The sequence below is a fragment of the Lepidochelys olivacea genome (assembly GCF_965140295.1).
Source record: "Lepidochelys olivacea isolate rLepOli2 genome assembly, chromosome: 6".
In the NCBI taxonomy this organism is placed as follows: domain Eukaryota; kingdom Metazoa; phylum Chordata; order Testudines; family Cheloniidae; genus Lepidochelys; species Lepidochelys olivacea.
Window position 1 is genome coordinate 69,636,113 of NC_140416.1, and position 24,023 is coordinate 69,660,135.

The following is a 24,023-nucleotide window of genomic DNA, read 5'->3' on the forward strand; positions in this document are numbered from 1 at the left end:
GCAATTTCCCACTGAAAAGGCACTTACTGAACAGGCTGCAATTTTGTGGGGTCCAGTTTTATTCTATCCCTCCCTCATCCCTTAAATCCAACATTGGCTACTGTGGACAACTGTAAGATCATGTCACAGAAGGTAAAATTGTCTCTTTAGGAGTAAAGACCTAGTAGCCCAGGACAGTTCTGGGCTTTATTCCAAGTGGAGCCACTGACTTGCTACATGTCCTCAGACAAGTTTCTTGACCTCTTTGTGCTCCAATCAAGTCAGCTGGAAGATTGGGTTAAAAAAAGCAGCACCTCAATGAGAACCAGATGCTGAATCAGAGCTGAGCTATCGTGGGTAAATAAGTACATTACAACCAACAACAAACCCCCTTCAAACACATTGGAAATCTCACCGTTGATTTAGGTGTGCTGACCATGTTCAGAAAACAATGGGACCTAGCAATAGAAATTTATTGCTACCCTATTTGGAAATTCCCCATGTATGTTAACAAATTGTCTTGATCTAATTGTGAGGAAGAAAACTGTGATTGGCCTGAGCATTGGCCCTGTGTATGAAACGTTTAGGACTAGATCCATACTGGTTGTGGGCAGGTCTCTGGAAATGAGCCCATTGCAGTAAAATTAAAAACAGCAAAATAAATTCTTCCTCCTGAAAACTTTCCACTTGAAAGTGAAACTTGTCATGTTTCACATATGTTTTTTCTTATACAAATTCATCATCTGAAGCCTTTCTTGAAACATTTTGGATTATCCATCCATTAGGGAGTCTGTGGTCTAAGACCCTCCAGTATAGGCTGTAGGCACAGGACATTCATTGTCCAAGATTTATCCATCCCTTTCTGCATCACAGTTGCTCACGTGTCTAGTGATTTTTTTTAAAATTTTTTTACTAAACATTTTTCATCAAAAATCCTGATATGTCAAAACTGAAACTGTTCTGGATCATTTTCAACAAATTTCCCATTTGGGGGATTTTTTTTTCAAAAGTTACCAAATTGTCAAAACATTCTACTTTAACACTTTCAAAATGAAAAGGTTAATTTTTGGTTCAAAACTGATATAAATATAATATAAAATATTTTTAGAAATATAATATATAGAAAAAAGCTTGAAATTAAATTTTTTTTAATGTTATCAAAATCCTTCAACATATTTTGATCTTTTTTTTTTTTTTTTGGAGGGGTGGGGGTTTGTTTTTGTTTTGCAAACATTGGAGACTTTGACTTTGTCTTGATTTGGGATGGGGGAAATTCTAGACCTCTCAAAATTCTCTTAGGATAGGGAAACTGTTTCCTGCTCTGTTCTAATTGCCAATGAAGCAGTGAGTAGAGGGTAAGAAAAGGCCTCGCTATGGGAAAATTGAGAGTTCTACATAAGTAACTGCAACAAAGGTTTAGCTTGGGATAAAAAGGGCCTAAGGGGGTGTCCTGGGGAACTCTGGAATAGCAATGGGATTGCAGCCTAAATATATGGTGCTTCCCCCACAGTAAAATGAAATAATAGTGCAGGACACCTCAAATGATGTGGGATGAATTTCAGAAAGTGGAGGAAGTAACCAGGGGACAGCCATTTTAGAGTTGATTCTAGCCAGCTGGGAGGAATTGGTTGCAAATCTGAAGCAGGAAGGCAGTTTGAGTAACGTGATCATGAATTTATAGATTTCATGATTCTAAACAAAGACAGGAGTGAGAGCTGCAGAATTAGGACAAAGGACTTGAAAAAAGCAGACTTAAATGAACTTGGAGAACTGTTAAGTAAAGTCCCATGGAAAGAAAATCTAAGGGATAAAAGAGTTCTGGAGAGCTGGCAGTTTCTCAAGGAGACCATATTAAATGCACAGCTGCCAACTATTCTGATGTAAAGGAAAGATAGGAAGAAGAGAGAGAGGCCAACATGGCTCCATCAGGAGATCTTTAATTTTCCAAAAAGTGAAATCACGGAAGAATTGCTAGGGAGGAGTACAAAAGAATAGCACATGCATGTAGAGACAAAATCAGAGAGACCAAGGCACAAAATGAGTTACACCTAGCAAGGGACATTAAATAACCTCTTCCTTGTTGCCTTTAAATACATTAGGAGAAAGAAAAAGATGAAGGAAAGAGTAGGTCCTCTACTTAGTGAAGAAGGAAAATTGTTAATTGATGACATCAGGAAGGCTGAGATGTTTAATATCTATTTTGCCTCAATCTTTACTAAAAAGGTTAATGGTGACCAGATACTCAATACAATATAAACAACAAGGGGGAAGGAATGCAAACCAAAATAGGGATAACAGGTTAATTAAGTTAATGTATTGAAGTTGGAAGACCCTGATTAAATTCACCATAGGATACTTAAGGAAATAGCTGAAACAATCTCAGAACACTAGCTATTATCTTTGGGAATTCATGGAGGATGGGTGGGGTCCCAGAGGACTGGAGAGGGAAAAACATAGTACCTGTCTTTTAAATAGAAGACCAAAGGGGACCTGGGGATTTATAGAGCAGTCAGCCTAATTTGATACCTTGAAAGATATTGGGACAAATTATTAAATGATCAACTTCTAAGCACCTGGAGGATAAGACATTTTTACAGAATAGCCAACAGAGATTTGGCAAGAACAAATCATCCTAAACCAACCTAATTTCTTTCTTTGACCGAGTTACTGGCCTAGTAGATGGAGGGAGCAATAGACATAAATCTTGATTTTTTGTAAGGCTTTTGACACAGTAATACATGACATTCTCATAAGCAAACTAGGGAAATGCAGTCTAGATTAAATTACTATAAAGTGGGTGTATAACTGGTTGATAGACCATACTCCGAGTAGTTATCAATAGTTTGCTGTCAGACTGGAATGGCATATCTAGTAGGATTCTGCAAGGGTCAGTCCTGAGTCTGGGACTAGAAAATATTTTCATTAATGACTTGGATAATGGAGCAGAGAGTGCGCTTATAAAATGTGCAGATGACACAAAGCTGATTGCGTACACTTTGGAAGATAGGATTAATATTCGAAATGACCTTAACAAATGAGGAAATTGGTCTTAAATCGACTGGTTAGGTGGTAGTATTGCTGAAAAGGATCTGAGGGTTATAGTGGATAAACTGAATACGAGTCAACAATCTGATGCAGTTGTGAAAAAGGCTAATATTCTGGGGTGTGTTAGCAGTGTCATATGTAGGACACCGGCAGTAAATCTGCTTTACTCAGCACTGGTGAGGCCTATGCTGGAGAACTGTGTCCAGTTCTGGGTGCCACACTTCAGGAAAGATATGGAAAAACTGGAGAAATTCCAGAGGAGAGCAAAAAAAATCAGAAAAGGTTTAGAGAGCCTGACCCAGGAGGAAAGGCTTAAAAAAAACAAAACAAAAAAAAAACAAACAACCAGGCATATTTAGTCTTGAGAAAAGAAGACTGAGCAGGGACTTGATAACATATTTGGAGACTTAAGGACTGTTACATAGAGGATGTGCTCAATTGTTTTCCATGTCTGTTGAAGTAGCACAAGGGAAAATGAGTTTAATCTGCTGCAAGGGAGATTTAGATTACATATTAGGAAAAACTGTCTAACTACAAGGGTAGTTAAGCTCTGGAACAGATTTCCAAGGGAAGTTGTAGAATCCCCTTCACTGGAGCTTTTTAAGAACAGGTTGGACAAACACCTCTCAGGGATGGTCTAGAAGATTTGCTTGGTCCTGCCTCAGTGCAAGAGGCTGAAGTTGATGACCTCTCAGGGTCCCTTCCAGCCCTACATTTCTGTGATTCTATAAATAGTGCAGGACACCTCAAATGATGTGGGATGAATTGCACTCACATTGCCTACAGCCTTGTTTTGTGATAAATAACTTACAATTTTTTTTTGTGCTACCACAGGACCCCAAGGCACTCTATAAACTGAAGTGCATCCCTTTAAGAGTCATTGGGGACAATGGTCACCAGTAACTCAGAGCTTTTCAGTCATTACCACACCGTGGCATCTGAGATACTGCAGCTATTTCTTACTCTAAAAGTAGTAAAATCCCATTTTACAAAGGGGGATACAAAGGTAGTGACTTGCCCAAGGTGACAGAATGACAGAGGAGCAGACCACTGAATAGGACCCAAGAGCTCTGGTTCCAGTCCCTTGCTCTGACTGCTAGATCTCACTGAGATCTCTCTAGGGATGGGGGTGATGTTTGGGTTGATTATTAATTGAGGAAGAAAGCAGGGGGTGTATGTGTACAAGCACATTTGTATGTCAATTAAACTTTCTAGTGAAGAGACAAAGTGAGAAACGCAAACTAAATTCCTCCTTGCTCCTGAAGAATATCCTATTAACTCTTTATGATCTTTTAGTAACTATTCTTGTCACTGGCAAAGGGAACTTGGTTTATTTACAAACAAACATTTTCTTTACTCTGCTGTATGCTGTCCCTTTAAAGCAGCAGAGCTGCTTTTATTCACCCTGATTAGGCAATGTGATGTAATGCAACCCCGTGATGAAAGGGAGCTGCACCTCTGGCAGCACAATGAAAAGTCTCCGGAGCAGACAGCCTCCCCTTGCAGGAGGGCTTGCAACTTCCAGGTTCAGAGAGAGTATGCGTGAGGGATGGGTCAGTTCAGCAGTGTTTGCTCTGCAGCCAGCTCTGTTTATATCACTCTCTATATTTAGCCTCTGAGTCATCAGAACTGCTGACAAGAAGCTGAACTAACCACAGGCTCCAGTTCTGCACCTGATTGCTTGTCTTTGTGCGTTTCCAGTGGAGTGGGGGCGTGTTGCTCTGTTCAAAGTTCCATTTCAGTCTCTTTGGGTATTTTCTTGCAGTAGATCTGAAAGGTTTACTTTTACCTCCTCTTCTACTTAATGTCTATATCTAGAAATAGGGAGACTAGTCCTGCCCCCTCTACCCACTGTCTTCATCAGATACAGAAACTCCTTTGTAACTTCACCCTTTGTGAGGAAAGGATCTGTATAAAACAAAAGTCAGGCAGACCCTGATGCATATGCAGTAGAATGGATTATGAACAAGGTAAACCTAGAAAACAGGACTCTAGTAGCTAATCTTTAAGGTCTGGGTTAAGCCATAGTTCTCCTGACAACCAGCACCATGTCTCCAAATGGGAGGTTTAGTTTGTTTCACCCCAAATCAAATCAAAGTTTTATTCCAACCTTTTAGTAAGTTTAGTACTAAGTAAATTAGAAAATCTGCCTCCACTTTGACTGAAATTCTCCACGTGGGAGTACTCTGCTGATGTGAAGAGCAAAGGCATATTGGGCAGGCAGCACCCCACATGCTAGATTGGGACACTTTTTCAGAGAAGAGAAATTTTCCCACATCTCCTAGGGTTCAGTTTAGGGAGGATGCGGTGGGAGTGTCAGTCCTTAGCTGACACTTCTTGTCAGGGAAGGAGCTTAGGGAGGGTTTTGGCATTTTGGACCCCTGCAACGGATTTAGAGTAACTTGTAAAGGAATCCTGTCCCAATCTGTATAGATGGTGGTTATGACTTAGGGTCTCGAGGGCTATGGGCATAAAGCAGCAGCAGATGGAAAGATCCCATGAGTCTTGAAGAGCCTTTATTCTCCCTCCACCCTGAATAGAAAACACAACTAAATAACCTTGCCAGGTTGCATAGGATAGGAAGCCCTGGGGCCTGGGAAAGTACTGGCCAGCAGTTGCCCTTTCCAAGTTGAAAGTCAGTCGGTTGTTGCCATGGTTTTTGTCTGCTTCCACTTCCTGTAGGCTCAGCTCAAAGAGGAAAGCACAAGTAAATGGTGGTGGTTGTTTTGAATTAAAAAAAAAGTCAAGAAATGATTAACCTGCCAAACCTTCCCCCAAGCTGGAGAACCTGTCTTTTTAATAAAGGTAGTTACTTGCCACTCCTGGCATCCCCTTTGTGGTGAGCGTTGGTGTTATTCCTTCCACTGCTCCTGCAGTTGGGCGTCTCTTCAACTTGTTTCCATGTGTCTCCTCCATCCCTGCATTTTGAACCCCCAAATGTTTAGTGGCTTTCTCTCTGTATGTTAACTGGCTTCTGATTTGTGCATGATAAGAACCAGATAGTGCTTGTGACTACTTCTCCCTCTTCCACAAATTTAATTTCTGCATGATGGTGCCATGGTGTCCATTATAGGAAGGATCTATCTTGCCTTCCTTTCAGAAATGCTGCATTAATTTAGATGGAGTAAGTGGCCCAAATGTGTTAACATGACAGTCCCTGTCCAACGTTAAACAGTGTTTAACAAGGTTTAGGGCTTGGTACACAGAGACCTCAGCCTGCTTAGTACCATGGCAAACATGCCATTAAAAATCTTTTTTTAACCTTTTATTAAAGATAAAGAAAAGAAGGGAAAACAGTTGAAGCATTTGAAATTAAATAAGGCTTTATTTTAACACCCTCCCTTTTTTCCCCAGCCCTGTTAACTGGAGAGAGTTTTTAGAAAGAAAAACTGTCAGACAGTCTTAGATCAAAGAGAAAAGGAGTACTTGTGGCACCTTAGAGACTAACCAATTTAAGTTAGTCTCTAAGGTGCCACAAGTACTCCTTTTCTTTTTGCGAATACAGACTAACGGCTGCTCCTCTGAAACCTGTCTTAGATCAGTGGTTCTCAACATTTTTTCGTTTGCGGATGCCTTTGGAAATTTTGAATGGAGGTGTGGACCCCTTTGGAAACTTATTGTCTGTATGTATAGTTGAATTCTGTTGTTACTTTTCAGTCTGTCTTTTGCGGACCACTAAGACATAATCCGCAGACCCCCAGCAGTTGGGGGACCACAGGTTGAGAACCACTGTTTTAGGTGGTATCTAAGATGGTAATAACTGTCCTTGGGGGAGGAGCGGGGGGAAAGAGAAGAAGTGAGTTGAGATAGCAGCAATTACAACAGCTCCAGCCTGTGGCTAGAGTCCAATCCTGGTGTATCCCAGGTGGTGGTTGGGATTCAGCTGGAGCTGGTAGAGGTGGTGATGTCATCTGGGTTCCTCTCTGGCTTGGTCTGGTCAGGACATTTCTCAGAATCTGGGTGACGAAGGCCTGGGTGTGGTGGGAGCGGCAGCAATGTTGATGAAGCTCACTCTGGTAGCCTTCATCTGTTCTTCCTTATTTTTCCCCACAAAGTGTCTTTCTTTAAGGAACCAAAAAGGGAGTGATGGGTGAAATAGCCCATCCTCTCATTATTTTGTCCACCAGTTAGGCTTAATATCTAACATGCCAATTTTGGCTTATTAATTTCTGGACCCATTTTCTTGTTTCCCAAGGGTGATTTTAACACAATCCTTGAGTTACATTAGAATCATAGAATATCAGGGTTGGAAGGGACCTCAGGAGGTCATCTAGTCCAACCCCCTGCTCAAAGCAGGACCAATCCCCAATTAAATCATCCCAGCCAGCCCTTTTGGTTTAGATTGTCTTCCTCTCTTTTTCATACTGTGACGTGTTGGATCACAGAAACCCCCTTGGGCTGCCAACTGATGTGTCAAGACTACTTCTGCCCCTGTTTTCCCTGCCAGCTTGAGACTGCAGCACCCTGTCTTGCTGAGCCAGACACACCAGTCTGCTCCAACACAGACCCAGGGTCTGAACCACGTGCCCCAAAGCTGCAGACTAACTGAAAGCAACTTAGGAAGTGTTCCTGTCTGACACTCAGATGCCCAACTCCCAATGGGGTCCAAACCCCAAATAAATCCATTTTGCCCTGTATAAAGCTTATACAGGGTAAAACTCCTAAATTGTTTGCCCTCTAGAACACTGATAGATGCACAGCTGTTTGCCCCCCCCCAGGTATTAATACATACTCTGGGTTAATTAATAAGTAAAAAGTGATTTTTATCAAATACAGAAAGTAGGATTTAAGTGGTTCCAGGTAGTAACAGATGGAATAAAATAAATTACCAAGCAAAATAAAATAAAACACGCAAGTCTAAGTCTAGTACAGTAATAAAACTGAATACAGATCAGATCTCACCCTCAGAGATGTTTCTTTCACAGACTGGACACCTTCCTAGTCTGGGCACAATCCTTTCCCCTGGTACAGCCCTTGTTCCAGCTCAGGTGGGAGCTAGGGGATTTCTCATGATGGCCACTCCCTTTGTTCTCTTCCACCCACTTATATATCTTTTGCATAAGGTGGGAATCCTTTGTCTGGGTTCCCACCCCTCCTTCTCAATGGAAAAGCACCAGGTTAAAGATGGATTCCAGTTCAGGTGACATGATCACATGTCCCTGTAAGACTTCATTATCCACTTGCCAGCCCACAGGTATACAGGAAGACTTACAAGTAAAACAGAGCCATCTACAGGTAATTATCCTGGTTAATGGGAGCCATTAAGATTCCAAACTACCATTAATGGCCCACACTTTGCATAATTACAATAGGCCCTCAATTATATTTCATATTTCTAATTTTAGATACAAAAATGATACATTTATACAAATAGGATGACCACACTCAGCAGATAAGCTTTGTAATGATACCTTACAAGAGACCTTCTGCATGAAACATATTCCAGTTACATTATATTCATACTCATTAGCATATTTTTATAAAATCATATAGAGTGCAATGTCACACATACCTTTTCTCATCAGTGTTTTTTATTATAGGTTATTGTGACATCTTATGAACTGTCACATACTTGTTACAGTTGAGCTCATAATTAGAGTAAATTTGCAGGCAGTAAAAATTACAGTAAATTTGCAATTATCACAACACAATCCTATTCTGAGTGTGGCAGCAAGAGAATGGAGCTCCTTCTAAATCAGTCAATTTTCTCTCTCCCACTATTTTTACTTTTTCGCAGGTGTATTATTCCCTAGTCATTAGGCGCTCACAAGGTTGTAGTGTGACTTCCTTTGTCCCCTCCCATCATTTCCTTTTCTAGCTGGTTTCAGAGTAGCAGCAGTGTTAGTCTGTATCCGCAGAAAGAACAGGAGGACTTGTGGCACCTTAGAGACTAACCAATTTATTAGAGCCTAAGCTTTCGTGCGCGTGTGCGCTCTCTCTATAGATAGATAGATATATAAATAAAATACAAACACACAGATAAGTTGTAAGTTACTATACAAACTGTGAGAGGCTAACTGGTTAATTAGTACTTTTGTAGATTATCACTACAAAAGTTTTTTTTCACCTGCTGATGATAGCTCATCTTAACTAATTAGCCTCTTACAGTTTGTATGGTAGCTTCCAACTTATCTGTGTCTGTCTGTTCCATTCTGTGCATCCGATGAAGTGAGCTGTAGCTCACGAAAGCTTATGCTCTAATAAATTTGTTAGGCTCTAAAGTGCCACAAGTCCTCCTGTTCTTTTTTCAGCTGGGACATCATCCATGATTTCTGTTGCCTTGGGGAATGTGACTTCCCAGTCTTACTAAACTCAAATCTGTTTTGGGGTAGCACAAATGTGCCTCTAGCCACCTGGAACTAAATGTAGCTTTCAACAGTGAATCAACAACTGCTCCTCGGTTGCAAGTGTTTTTTGCTTCTTTGCAAGAAGTAGCAACTTTTTGCCAAGATTTGTACTGGCCATTAAAAAGGGACGCACATCCTAGACACACATCCACTGATGTTCCTGTTTACCAGTGTTGCCACTTACTACCAAATCTTTGTCCCACTGACTTCAACAAAAGTTTGGCCACTGACTCTGGTGGGAACAGAATTTGGTCCTTGAAGAACCACTTGGGGTAAGAACTATGAAGCAAAGCAGAGAGCGACTGACACCCATACTGTGAACAAAGGTACATGGTCTTCTACAAAAGGTACCACCAATGGTACTTTCTCTAAAGAAATGTATGTGTGAGACAGTTTGTTTTGTAAGGAAGGAATCCACAGCTGCTTCTCCAGCATGGGGGGAAAAAAAAACCAACCTCTTCATCTACCAATCAGCTGCTACCTGTGATTCTAAGAGCCACATCCAAAGTGACGCATTTTGTCTTTAACTGTGTATCACATCCCCTGAAATCATCTTGAGCCACAGACTTGTATCCAAGGGCAGAATATGAATAAAAGTGCTTTGACACAAGAACTGGGATGCCGATTGGTTGGTTGACAGATGTTTTTATATATGAGACATATCACTTATTGTGCACACTGTGCAACACCCAGTAGGATATTGATTATCGAAAACATCTGTTGCCAATTCTTGTCCCTATTCCATTTTTGGCACACTTCCTCCCTCCCATCATGGCTCTTATGTTCTTTATTAACTTGTTTATGTAAAGGCATCCTGGCTGATATGAGCATGGTTCTGGGAATGGAATTTAGGTTTGTTAGCTGACTGTTGCTATATAGCACACATTTCTCGTAAAATTACCTTTCTTGTGACTTACTGAAACATCCATGATAACAGCTTGGACAGAGAGTCTCATAAGGATATCCTCCTTAAAAGGCTGCAGCTACAACAGGAAGCTGTTTCATCTGCCTCAACCTTTGTGTCACTCTAGTGTATAACTCTCGTCTGCTTTAGTCACAGACTAGTTCCCTTCTAGAGTCATTAACAGTTTATATTTCCCTAATATTTTCTCCCAGAGTAAGGTTACGAAATGAATTACTTTTGGCAGGGATATTGTGGGTTAGAATCAGCCTTGGGAAGAATATAAATCCTGCACCACAAGGTAGTGATGGGTAAATCTCAAGGCTGTGTGACTGAGAAATCCAACTGGAAATCTCATGAACCGGCTCTCCTGATATTTCTGGTCCTTTCTGGCAGGCAAACAGTACCTTGGAAAAAATCCTCTCTTGTGATATTTGAGTATTTTGCTCCCAGTTCTGGCAGAGGCATGTTACTTGAATTTGAAAAGTTACTTGAACTTACTGAAACTTCCAAGAAGGTCCTATTCAGGTTTGGGTAAGTTCTTTTTCTGAACTGGCTTTTCCATCCTTACTGCCGAGATCATCTGCTATCTTCCCTCCATGTCTCTTGTCTCACATTTAAATTGATACCGTTGATTTTTATCTGACATTCATCCTGTCACTGAGGAAGTGATGCTCTTGAATCTGACTAAATTGGAAAATATAAAAAGACAGTGAGGTCTAGAGCACGGGGACTCTAAAGATCTGGGTTCTATGCCTAGCTCTGCTGCTGGCGTGCTGGGTGACCTTAGGCAAGTCATTTCACCTCTCTGTGCCTTAATTTCCCCATGTGTGAATTGGGAATAATGATACCAACCTTCTTTGTAACACACTGAGATCTGCTGATGAAAAGCTTGGTGGCGTTATTTATTTTATTAGAGGGAGAAGGTGAAGAGCAAAATAAGGGAAGAGGGGGAGTGCAAATACTAAGTATGTGCCCTTCTTTTGCTGCTTTGACATAAAAAAAGGCTTGAGAGTTTTTTGTTAATAATTTAATACAGGGTTTTTTTGCACATTACCTACTCTGATTTTTTCCCCCACCTTTGTTTTGCACTAAGATGGCGTTTTCCTAGTGTTTAACTCAAATGGGTATCAATGAAAACAAACACAGAACAGAGTCTGGATAAAATAACTTCCTTGCTCAATCAGGTTTCACTTCTTTAGTTCTTGTGATGTCAGATTCTACTAGCTCTCCAGCTGTCCAGTGAGTCTTCCAAGGTAAAAAAGGCCTGAATTTCTGATGTATAAAAAGTAAGTAGGAAAAGCCATTTTTTGGTGGGAGGAAATAATTTCAGATTTCCTTTGCCCATCATAATAAAGCACAAACACATAATTATTTTTCTTCTGAAGTTTGCCTATTGAGCTGTGGGAAAGTGAGAAGATAAACATTTAGAAACATAATACATTGCATAAGAAACTCGAGCAAAACTCAAGGCAACCTCCTACCTGAAATAGGGCAGCAGTGTATGGGACTTGGTTTCATATGTACGCTAACCATTTGCGCCCATGTAAATGTATAGCAGTATAAATTGCATGCACTTTAAACTAGTGCACCTCTTGCCCCAAACTAAGCACTTTGACAAATGTCACTTGAGCAGATGGGAAAGGAGTGCCACCAGTTAAACTGTTCTATGTTCCAAATTTATTTTTGAGACAACTTAAGGCTATCTCTTAAATTTCTCTCCAGATTTCTTAAAGACCAGCCTATTTGTTTGGTCACAAATACAACGAAGTAATAAATCTTGATGAACATATGAAATCTGCCTGCATTTCCTTTGGAGCATCTTTAGTTTTTGCACCAGCTCTTTCCCATAGTTTGCTAAGTGGTGGAGATGGGGAAAATCTATTGCACCTTCATATATACTACAGTATGCTTACGGCAGGCTACTCTGAAGACCTTATTTATAATGCATTTGGGTTGGTGGTCTCAAATGAGTTGGTGAAAACATGTTTTCTGGATATGCTGTCAGGAGTCTTGGTTGCACATGCGTGTCAGAATAGGTTCTGAAATGTGGCTTGGGGTAGGGGAAGGAAGAGAGATCTCCAAAGTTTCTGACAAAAAGGAATGTAGGGTTGGTTATAAGAATAAAGGGAAACCAAACGCATCTGCCTCCTTAAGAACATTTTAGGGGTTCATTATGACATTAACCCAACACTAGAAGATAGTATTGTCAAGAGTTGCATGGTGGGAATGTTCTCACCTATGAATGTAACCACACTCTGGGACAGGTTGCTTGTGGATTTTAAGCCTGGGGCTGTTTGGAACGAATGATGCCAGTCTCCCGAATGGCTGTCGTGGGCCATGTTCTGAACAGAAAGACATTGGCACATTGTAATTAGAACAGTGTAAACCCTCCTAAATCTGGGGACACATTTAAGTCTTGTGGAGAAGAATAAAATATTGAACGAACTGCTGCTGGGTTAGGGAATCCAGCGCATATACTTTCCAAGGCCTAATTTGAGTGCATTTGAGGTTCATGTTGCACCTTTTCTGCAGTTCTAGTCTCCGGAAAGCATGAGCACAATATAAAGAGTTTATTGGAATGTTTTGGATATTTCTCTTGAAACAATTCTAGTATGCAAACTACAGCTAAGGTGTTCTCTCTTTTTCTAGCTCATGCTTATGTGAATTTGCCCTGTTGGACTAATTAAAGTTGAAACACCTTGTTTATATAGAGTGCTTCAGTACTCTGTAATGCTCTCATATGCTAAGGTGAAGTTGCTGTAAACCAGCTTTCTATTCCTTGTCTGCTTGGGATTTTTTTTTTTAAATGGTCACTAGCTTGGCTTAACAAATAGGTAATTCTGGATGAGAAAACAAGAACTGGCCTTTTAATTGAAGGTTGGTTAGGGATGTGAAATAGTATCCCAGATTGTGCAGTGTAAAGAGAAACCCACCTGTTTGTATGAGATGCCATTAAAGAACAAGGGGGGGGGTATAATGGAGAACACTTTCAGAGAGGTGATTACATATAACAAAAGAGGGGACAGCATTCCTTCCCAAAAGCAGCATTATGAGGTCTGATGTCCCCTGAAACTTAACTTTCAAACTTCATTGCTTGACAGTGGGACCTGAAATAACCTCTTGCTTTTTTCTTTCTTTGTTTCTTTTTCTCTTTTCTTTTTTTTTCTTTTTTTTTTTTTGGGGGTAAGTATGTTCTTGCTTAAGGTTTAATTGGCTCCAGTCGGTAGGAAAGGGCTCCAAGGCTGATTATTTATGGCTTACTGTCAAAAGTAGCTATAAAAAGGGCAGTATTATCTTGGAGATGCTGGGAAGGAAAATGTGATGGGGGGGAGGGAGTGGGGGAGTGTGTGCGCGCACGAGTGTTTTCTTGTACTGGATGAAATCAGAGTTTTGCTGCCTCAGCAGTGTGGTTTAAATTGAAGATTAACCCTTTGACCTTCACGGTGTCAAATCACTTACAGATGGATCACCAGTTACTTTTTTTTTTTCCACTTTTGGGGTGAAGAAGGGGGGTAACTTTTTTTTAAGAAAGTTGTTTGTTCATGCAGCTGGGCCTTTTGAGAGGCTCAGAAGCCCATCTGATTAAAAACAGCACTTGGCTAAACTCTGCAAAATCCTGCAAGCAAAAAAAGGTTTAATCCTCTTGTGCACAATGCATAAGGGTCTGCTCTTTTTTTTTTTTTTTTAAATTCTGATGTTAGAGCTATAATTATTTCTGGAGAACTTATCATTCTCCCCACCCCCTACCTCTTCTCCCCTCCTTCCCCCCCCCCCGCCCCTTGTCGTGCTGATGGGATTAAAGTGTCTGCTCTTGAAAAGTAACTGAGTTTTTATTGGAAAAGATAAGTGGTATGTTGCAATTGTAAAATATAAATAACCTTGTTTCAATCATTCTCCTTTACAGCATCAGCAGAACAGAAATCAAGTGTGGTGGCAGATCCTTCTCTTCCTACATAACTTGGCCTTAAATGTGGAGGCGAACAGGAACCACGTAGGTCAGAGGTGAGACTCCTCCACCTGTTCCAGGTCACATCCAGCCTGCAGGGAGCACTGAACAAACACTGGTCTGGGGGAGAGAGACATGCACACCGCGGGCCGGATGTGAGGACTTTGTCAAACTCTTACTCATCTTCTCAAGCTTTTTTTTTTTTTTTTCCCTCCCCCCCCCCAGGGACTCTTCTTTACTGCTTCGTGCCTGATGAGGCTGGGAGCGCTTGTCCAACACTGTTGAAGGAAAGTCTTAGAACTTAGATGTGTTTGGTAAAGCTTGCTGCTGATTCCCCAAATCAGTAACCTCTATGCAAGTGAGGCAGGTAGTAGACAAACAGGTTCCTCTGCTCTGTTTTTGTTTTTTAATTGATAGAATGCAGCATTTTGTAATTTTGGCTGCTAGTTAATGATGGTGTCTGGGACTGATGGCTCTAAATGTACTTTAGGCTACTTCCGGATTAGAGACACTTGACTCCTCTATGGGATAACTTTGAAAAAAGTTCTTTTTAGAAACAATTACACTTAAGTAGTTTATGTACAGCAGCAGGTGGGTCACTGTTTGTTTATTTCCCTGAATTTTATTACCAGGGAGATATGTAAAAATCTAGCTTTGTTTAATGACTTAATTGGCCCAACTTGGGCCATTCTTCACATGAAGTCGCTCTTTGTCATTGCCACTAATAGATGGAATTGTTTCTGTTAGAGTCCAGAATCTTTCAGAAGATGTTGGTGACTCTTCAGTATCTTTGTGCAAAGGGCTGTTTGGTCCTGTACACTATATACTGTCCCCATAAACCAGGATAGAGCTGTTAAAGATGGAATATAATCTAAGCATCATTCTTCTGGAATTGTTAATCTGTATATTTTTGTTAGTGCTCTGGTGGATTTTTTCCCCCCTCCCTATCATATGCGCTGTTAAGAAGATTCAGATCCCAAGCATCTGATACGTTTGCTTCATGATTTGACTAGGAGATTAGTTAGTAATTACTTTGAACCCCTACACTGCAGGTTTGTACAAGTGATCGGTCTATTCTAATGAGTAATACTGGAAGTGATATTCGTGTACACTGACAACAGAAATACTACTTGGAGTGATAGTTCATTGTCATTCACTTGTGACTGTCTGGTGTTTTTAAATCTGTTTGGCTGCCACTCTTGGAACAGGGATGGGGAACTACCTACCCCAAAAATTTGGGTTTCGTTTGTTTATGAAGTGTGAAATACTAAGGGAAAAGAATATAGACTCTGCTTTCCACAGACTGTTTCCATACTTGCCCAGAGCTAATTCTAAATCACAAATTATAAAACTAACACTAGGAAAAATCTTTCTGGACAGTTGCCCTTCAGTCTTGCTACAGCTGTCAACACAGAGGGGTTCTGGAGCTCCTGGTCTGCTTTGAAGCCTAATGAACAGTAAAGAATCACTGTATTGGAAGAGTTTTCTTGCACATTCTCCTTCCCCTCCACTTCCCCTCCCCCCCCCCCCCGCCTTTATTTTTTCTTGCCCTTCAAGTCTGTTTCCATCTCGGACATTTGTAATGACCCAGTTACCATGTACCCTCAGTAACCCCATTAAAGTGCCTGGTAATGATTTGTAGCACATATTTGTATTTGGATGCTTCCCCTCTATTTCTCAATCCCATCTCTTGACTGGCATTCTGCTTTTTCATGGCAGGAGTTGTCTAGCCCTCTCCAAACCAGCTCCCAGAACCCTCTCCGCTTACATAGCTCTGCTGCGATCGTTCAGTACAAATGGGGTTCCTCATGCAAACTGACTTTTTTGTTTCTCCACCCCCTAGCTAAAGCTACATTATGCAGAGTAATGTGTTCCTCTGGGATGGTCAGGAGTTCAGAACAATGATTCTTAAGTTAGCTTTGTTTCATTTTAGTTAAGCACGTGCACTATGGAGTTATGCAGTGGGATGTGAGTGGTACCTGTCATTGATTACTTTGTAGCGGTACTGGAAGCTGCTCCCTATTTCCTGAAATACCTTCCATGGCTCTGCAAAACAGAGTCACTTGGGGTGTGTGGTGCCTGGAGAACAGGGGTTTAAATAGGAAGCAAGCCTGAGGAGTGGGGTGAGCACAGACTGGATTGAGGGGAGTGAGCCCTCAGAATCTGGACCTTGGGGAGAGCCCCCTTAGAACTGAAGGTGTAGCATAGGCAGCAAGTGGAGCCCCCCTTTGGGGAAGTTAACCCCTGGCTCCATCCCTTCTGCCTGCAGCTGGAGCCCCAAGACCCTGTTGTCCTCCTCCCTGCTGCAGCCCAGAGCCACAAGACCCCTGCCCAGAGAAGCCCCAGGCATGCCCCTACCTTGGCTGGAGGAGCCCCGGGCTAGCTGCAGCCATGCCTCCACTCCCCTCCCCAGACCCAAGCAGCCTGGAGGAAAAGCGTCTCTTCAAAGATGCTTTTGATATGCCCCATGCAGGTTCTGGGGCAGCTGATGAGGCAGTATGTGCTATTCAGCTTCCTGGGTTCATCAGTAATTTCCCTGGAATCCAGAGAGATTACTGATAACCCAGGAAGCTGAACAGCACATACTTCCGGAACCTGCATGGGGCATAATAAAGCAAAAACTTCGCTGCCAAACCCCACAACTGGGGGTCCGGTTGCTGTGGCAGTGCCAGGGGAGGCCTATTATACCTATCGCTCATGAGGTGTAGGCTTGTCAAGGAAACTGAGGGAGAGGGGAGTGGAGCTTTAGAGGTTGCAGTGGGGAAGGAATGAAATAAAGCTGTTAACCAGTATGGCGCAGACATAGGTAATGCACACTCATTTCCCTACTGATTGGCTGAAATCCTTTCAACCGTCACAGAGGGGTCAGATTAATAACAGTCTTATGAAGTGTGCAAAAATTGGGCAAGCCCATCTGATTTTAGAACACTACTTCATCACCATATCAAGAAATCAAACTAGCATCATCTTTCTTCCTTAAATTCCAGCCTGGTCAGTTAAACCGAAAAGCAAATAAGTCTCCCTGGACTGCTCAGCCAACCACGACAGAAGTGTAAAATGGAATAGCAAGTTTGGTATAGGCACTTAATGATGGTCTGCCCTCATTAGCTTATTCTATAATAACACCCTTCTTAGTGGGGGGAATAAATTGCTGAAATAGTTTTGTAGTCCATCTAACTGTACAGAATTGTTTGGCTCACTGAGAGAGGGAGCCTTTCCTGGCCATGATGTCCACTGCTAGCAATGGATTTATCAAAACTGTCTCTTCCAAGGTCTTAAATTAGAATTCACTTGTTCTTGTATTTACAGTGAAGGCTGGATTATAAACCAGACTTCACTGTAGATACAGGACTAGTCCTAGACAAAGTCTGACTCCTGCAACATGCTGCCTTTAACTAGAGGTTTAACAACCACTGATGTTTTTCTTTAACATCTCATATTTGCATATCTTGGAGAAAGGAACCAGGGTTCTATCAACCCTAAACCTAAGGATCTTAATCTACTTCTTTGATGTCCAGGGGGATTCTGCTGTTGACTTCAAAGGGAGCAGGATTTGGTCACTACTTTTACCAGCTCATCATCTTCAGGAAATAATGGATTGTTATGTAGCATTGTCCCCTTCCATTGCCCATATGGAACATGTGCCCATTGTTCCATATGGGAACATATCAGGTACATTCAAGGGGTGGTTTTACTAACAGCCCTACTTTGCTTAAAGGGAAGGCTCATATTAATTACTATGAGCAACCTTGACAGGATATAATGCCCTTGATTCATCTCTGCAATGCCCATTCACACTAATGGGAGTTCTGCAGGTGGGTCAAGTGATACAGAGTATTAAGAGCTGACAGCAAAGCTATTCATAGTCATTCCAAAGAATATTGTTTTTAAATTGGCATTTGTGGTCATTTTAAAAAAAAACAAAAACCCAACACCTCCCTGTTGCTTTTGATTTGTTTCAGAAAGAAAAAAATACCTCAAGGAATTGGTGAGAGAGTGTTCAAGATCTCTTACAATTCCTAAAAAGCTCTTATGATCATTATTTCTTTGGTTTGTACACATTCACACAGGTAGAACACCACTTAGTTCTTGCCGATAAGGAAAAGCAGAAAAAGACTAAACACATTGAATGCACTGGAATGTAATTGTGTGTATGCCTGTATGTGTCTGTGTGTTTACATAAAAAGGCAGTCTGACATCCCCCCCACCCCTCCTTTTTTCTTCCACACCTCCCACCCCCTTCCCCCACAGATGGGAGGGTCTCTTCCTATGAATCCCATGCTGGAAGTTGGTTTCTGGGAAGTGAAACTTAAATCTGTAGAGTTTTTTAAAAGCCATTTTCCAGTTCTGTCTTCAGACGATTTGCTGCCTTTGGGGAGTGGAGGGAGGGGGTGGGAAGTGTAGATCTTTAAACTGTTTTAAATTTTATTATGAAGATTTTGCATGTACAAAGTTATCTTTAAAAATCAAGTGGAGTCTCCCTGATTTGTGGATTCATCCCCAGGAGAGCATCGCCACAGACTCTTCAGCTCCAGGGAGACTACTTTAGGCCTGCACCCCTCAGAAGACCACTCCAGTTTGGTTATACTACTCTGAGGAAAGGTTGAGGGTAGAAGGGGGATGTAACACTTCTCCCTTCTCACTGATGTGTTGTAGTCACATGATGTAAGAAGACAAACATGGCTATGATCTTACTAAATGGGTGCTTAAAGTTAGGCTCCTAGTGGGGGATTTTCAAAAGCACCTAAGAGAGTTTGGTGCTTTTGAAAATCCTGACACTAAATATGGACTTTTGGTGCCCAAAGTTAGACTACTTAAAAAAAAAAAAAAAACAACCACCCCCCTCCTCCCAACTTGAATGTATCTCTTTCTTTTCCAAATCCTCTTCCTTTCCTTCTGTGGTATCAGAAATGTATTCAAATCTCCTCTGCATTTCTCTTTAAAGATCCATAGATGAGCATATTTTGACGTGCAGCTTCATTTCCCCCTGGACTTTTCTACTCTTGTTGGAGAGGTTTCATTTTTAAACTTTGGAGTAATTAATTGCCTCCAGTGGCTGCCTTGGAGAATCAAAAAGATGAGGGGGAGAGAGGTTCTCAATGTATTGTTTAAAATGCTCTTAACCTTTCATAGAGTGTCCCTGCTGAATGAATCTTATGTTCTCCCAGCTGAAGAAGTACAGCCGATGCTCTCCTGTGAAATCTTTGTCTAGACTAGTCCTGAAGTGCACACGCCCTCTCTGCCATGGACTGAGACCCAGTGAGAATGTAGCATTTTGTTTATCTTGGCTGTGTGCCTCCAGGACTCCTGCCTGTAGTGATGGTGACTGGGAGGAGCTCCTTTTTTGTATCTGTGCAGTATATTTGCTCTGTGCTTTCTCTCTGGTGCTTTTTAATACTTGGAATTTTTTTCTAATAACTGGTACAATTTTTAATAAAATTGTTAAATGCTATGTATTCTGTTCTTTTGCTTTTTGTATGGTTTAATGGCTGTATGACACTCCATTCTAGTGATCCGAACCTTCACAAATTGCCCAATAGGCCTGTAATTTGGTAAAATAATATGGAAGTACAACTTTGGTTGGTAAACTTTGTAAATGGCGGTAGATCCATGTGTATACTCCCTGTTACCTACCCCATACCAACCTCTGCAGCTAAACCAAGATTTTCCTTTAATATGCTGTCTTTGTACAGGGGAAAAAAACAGGTTTTTCTAAGCCCACTGGTGACTGAATTATGAAATACGTGAAATATGAAGCTTTTGAGGCTGTATTATCACCACAGTACACTGGGCTTTACAAGGCTGTTGCTAATAGGAGCTGCACAGCTAAACTTTCCACTTCCATCCACAAAGTTGAAAATTGTATCTTAACACAGGTAACAATATGCTGCCTCCAGACTCTTAAAATGTGGCTTCTACTGGCTGTTTTTTGTACTTCCTATGCAAGCTCATTCAAAGCTGATCAGCTGCAGGTTTTTATGGATGATTAACAAATGTATTTGCATTAATCTACCAAGGAAGATGCAGGTCTATACTACTAATTATGTATATTTTATGCAAATGAACAGTGACTCTAAGGGGTAAGATGGTGTCACTGGTCCTAGTTGAGCTCCCTCTTTTGGCTACTCCCTAGACTGCTGTGAGGGAACAGAGCCTCCTGCTGCCTAGGTGTCTGTCTCCAGAGCCTGACTGGAGCTCAGCCACTGCCCCTAGGCACATACTTGAGGTACAGACCATTTCTCTAATACCCCCTCTTGAGAGCTGGAACACTGGTGTTCACTTGCCTAGAGTGCTGACCCTTCAGACTCTTCTGCAGCTTATGCACCCGCTTCTGGAAGCCCACCAAAAGTGAGTGTCTTCTGGGTTACCATTTAACTCTCTCGGGAGACACGTGGCAGTTGTGAAGCATACAACACACGCAGACATTTTGACCAGAATCTAACACATTATTACTTCTTTACTTAATCACCTGAGAAATAGACAGAGTATAGATCATTTAGAAAACAAACATTCTAAATGCGGTGCTCCTCACTACTTCACCCTTCCCTTGCGGGACCAACTGTGTTCAGGCTGTAGGAGAGACTCTCATCGGGCCCCTACATATTGTTGAGTTGCTTCTCCCTCCTCTTAAATAGGAGAAAAATGGCCATTTGAGTAAAGCAGTTCCTGCCCTCTTAACTTTTTAGCCCCTTTATCAGATGTCCTGCTCAGCCTCCCCAGGTGATCTGACCCCTGGCAGGTGGTTTTGTTGCCAGTGACCTTCCCTGACAAACCAGTTCTCTAGGATAGAAACCAGCACTTTGTCCTTTCTGAGTAGGGGACCAGCATGATTTAACAACCCTCTCTTGTTAGGCCTTTGCCACTACTGCAGTTGGAATTTTGGTCCGACATGGAGGTGAAAAGACAATAGAAGACAAAGGACCACTTTTACAATAAGAGTTTTCAGCTTGGTAAAGATACATAGAGAATTCATAATCTCTCACAGAATTCATGAATTGTACAGATTCCCCAGGTTATCACAGATGGTAATGAATCTTCTCCCCCCCGCCCAGTTGCAAAGTCAAATTCCTGATTTCACTGAGCTAGTAAATTCACACTTATATTTGGGACCCTGATGTGTACCCCTCTGTGGAATTCAATTTTATTGAGTTCCTGTAAATAATTGGAGGAAATATTTCCATTGAATAATGGTAACCAGTCCAGGCAGGACAATGTATGAGTTTAATAATTTTAGTATACTTCATTAAAGCAATATTACTAGTGAGATTTTAATCTCCAAAAGGCTTAGGAAACTGAGTTAATATTCCCACTACAATGTTAAGTTGTCTTGTTTTGGTGTATGCCTTACAATAGGGTCTTTCATTTCATGAACACATGATGTATGCAGTAATATGAAAAGCAACATGCACATCTAAAATTATAGAAAAAAGTACAATTTATTTTCATTGTATTAGATTTGCTGAGAAATGTGTCCCCTGCCCAGTGTCATGTGATTATGAAAGAGCTTATTGTAATATACTCGTACAAGGGGACAGAGGTAAGATTGATGCAGCTGGGGGAATTAACTCTGAATTTCCTGACTCTTGTATGATTAAAATCTGAATTTTTTCATAATTATTTTATTAAAGTAAAATGTGGCCTTTAAAAACTAACTGTATGGTCGTAGCACTGACACGTAGCTAGAACAGCTGAAAGGGCTTTTACCTAACAGGAAACATAGGCTGGTGCACAAATGGCTGGAACAAAATCCTTCCTTGGAGATCTCCCAAAGGACTAAACCCAGCTTTGCTTAAGTTATGAAATTAGATGCTATCACAGCCTGTAGTCATATGACTGCAGCCAAGTGAGGTTTTGTTTTTTTTTAACTGTATACATTAGAACCTGGGGTGAAGAGAGATGATAAGATCAAGCATCAAAACCAAATCCAACATGCTCACACACAGGAGTACTCCCAGGATCAACAACAACAAGGTGGAGATTTCCTCCTCAGATCCTGACTAGACTTAAACGTGCATACTAATAAAAATTAGACAGAAGCAGAGTCCCTTGCACAGTCTGCTTCCAGCCACTGTCCCTTCACTTGTAACAGGGTGGGGCAATCGCGATATGTTCTTCCTAGGACGTATTTGCACCATAGTAACAGCTTTTAAAAAAATGTGTTTTAGTTTCATACTATTAACCTTAAATGGTATGCTTTAGTGATGAGATAAATAGTTTAAGTTAGGTTAGTGCTGCAGGAAAGTGTTTATTAAGAAGTGTTCGGCCTACCTATAAATAAAATGAGGATAAATACACTGTTCTGATGCTCAAAGTTCTTCTCTCCTTACACTACCAGATCCATAAAGCACTATATTCCCCTTAACTTCAGCAAAAAGAGGCACTGGAAGAATCTACTGCACTTAGTGGACTATGATTAAACATCCAGAAATTTTCAAAATTTAATACCTCGATATATGGCTAAAGTACTGGTCCTTGCTGAGCATGATTTACATGAATGCTGCCCAAAGCAAGCTTCTGTCTGCTTACACATCTGAATCATTCAGAAATAGATTGGTATTTAAAAGATACTTTAGAAAATCCATTCATTTCTGGTCTAGCACCAAGTCTTTTATGTTTATTTGGTTTGGGGGGGGGGGTCCAAAAAGTCAGTTTTTGAGACAGACCTAACTGACTGGGAAACAGTGGCTTAAAATGGGAGAGCTTCAACTGCATTGTCTCATTCAAGCAAACAAAAAAACAGCCAGGGACATTTTTAACCATGGGCAACAGAAGTGGCTTGGCCCCTCTGCTTTTGGGGGCATCACACAAGCTGAGCAATTTTCCACCACAGGTGAGGAGCAGAGGCAACTTGCCAACTAATTTCCTCCTTTCTGGCAGGTCAGGACAGCTGTTTCTGTTTGAATGATTATACATATACTTGCTGAACAGTAGGAGTTTGCTTAATGTCATATCATGACAAAGTCCCTGCCTCAAGGAGCTTCCAATACAAGCTAGGGAGCATTCAATACGTGTACAATACCATGTGATTGGAGAATGAAGTGGTATGTCTGAAAATGGAGACTTTATATAAACATTTGTACATATTGCTAATTAGCATTAAAATGCTGCATGAAAACAAATATGCTTCCTTCCAACAGGGATTTGAATTAAAAAGTGGATGATAGTTCAGTGCTAATACCTACTTGTTGTTATATGCTACTGATGGGTGTTTGCTACTACTTTGACTTCCTTCACATCTGATGCAGGTATTGCTTTTTGTTATTTTGAGGTCCTGATGTCTGTCTGTCCCTTTAACAAAATTAAGTGTCTGACATCAATATAAATGTTCCATATGAAAGGTCTTTAAACCTTGATTTCTCCTAAATGATTTAATTCTCTCCTCTCTAAAATTATAATGGTCTCTTTTCTTTACTTATTGAAATCTGTGTCAGCATTCTCCCTCTCTGTTTTGCCTCAGGACTCTTGATGTATACAAAGGATCCTCTGTTTTTTCACTCTTAGTCACATGCTTAACCTCAATGCTGTAAACTAAACATCCACCCTCTGTGGCTGGAGATGACCCTATTTATGTCTGTAGCTCAAATCAAAACAGCAACAGTTGTGAAAACTGTGTATGATGGAGACAACTAGCTTTTAGTAAACGGACAACAAATCTCGATTTTTGGATAACTAAATGAGTTCCAGAGTTTATGGGAAACTTCAAACAGAAATAATAAGCAGGAGATGGCTAATGGGTTATATAAGGAAAAAGTTCTTTTGAGTCATTTTCCTTTACCACCCCTGGCGTTTATTGAAGATGATT

General features: G+C 41.0%; 1 protein-coding gene across 6 annotated transcripts in view; it reads left to right on the forward strand.

Annotated features, from left to right (window-relative positions):
• The window catches only part of BMF (Bcl2 modifying factor), a 30,972-nt gene extending 7,506 nt beyond the window's left edge, over positions 1-23,466 (forward strand). For 3 of the 6 annotated variants that reach the window (XM_084631301.1, XM_084631305.1, XM_084631306.1), the window contains exons 4-5: positions 14,180-14,277; positions 14,447-19,673. In XM_084631301.1, the coding sequence (XP_084487427.1) occupies positions 14,180-14,277; positions 14,447-14,474 (126 nt within the window). In that variant the 3' untranslated portion in view covers positions 14,475-19,673. The other 3 variants (XM_084631303.1, XM_084631307.1, XM_084631302.1) reach the window with 2 other exon arrangements.
• Positions 23,467-24,023: the final 557 nt, after the last annotated feature.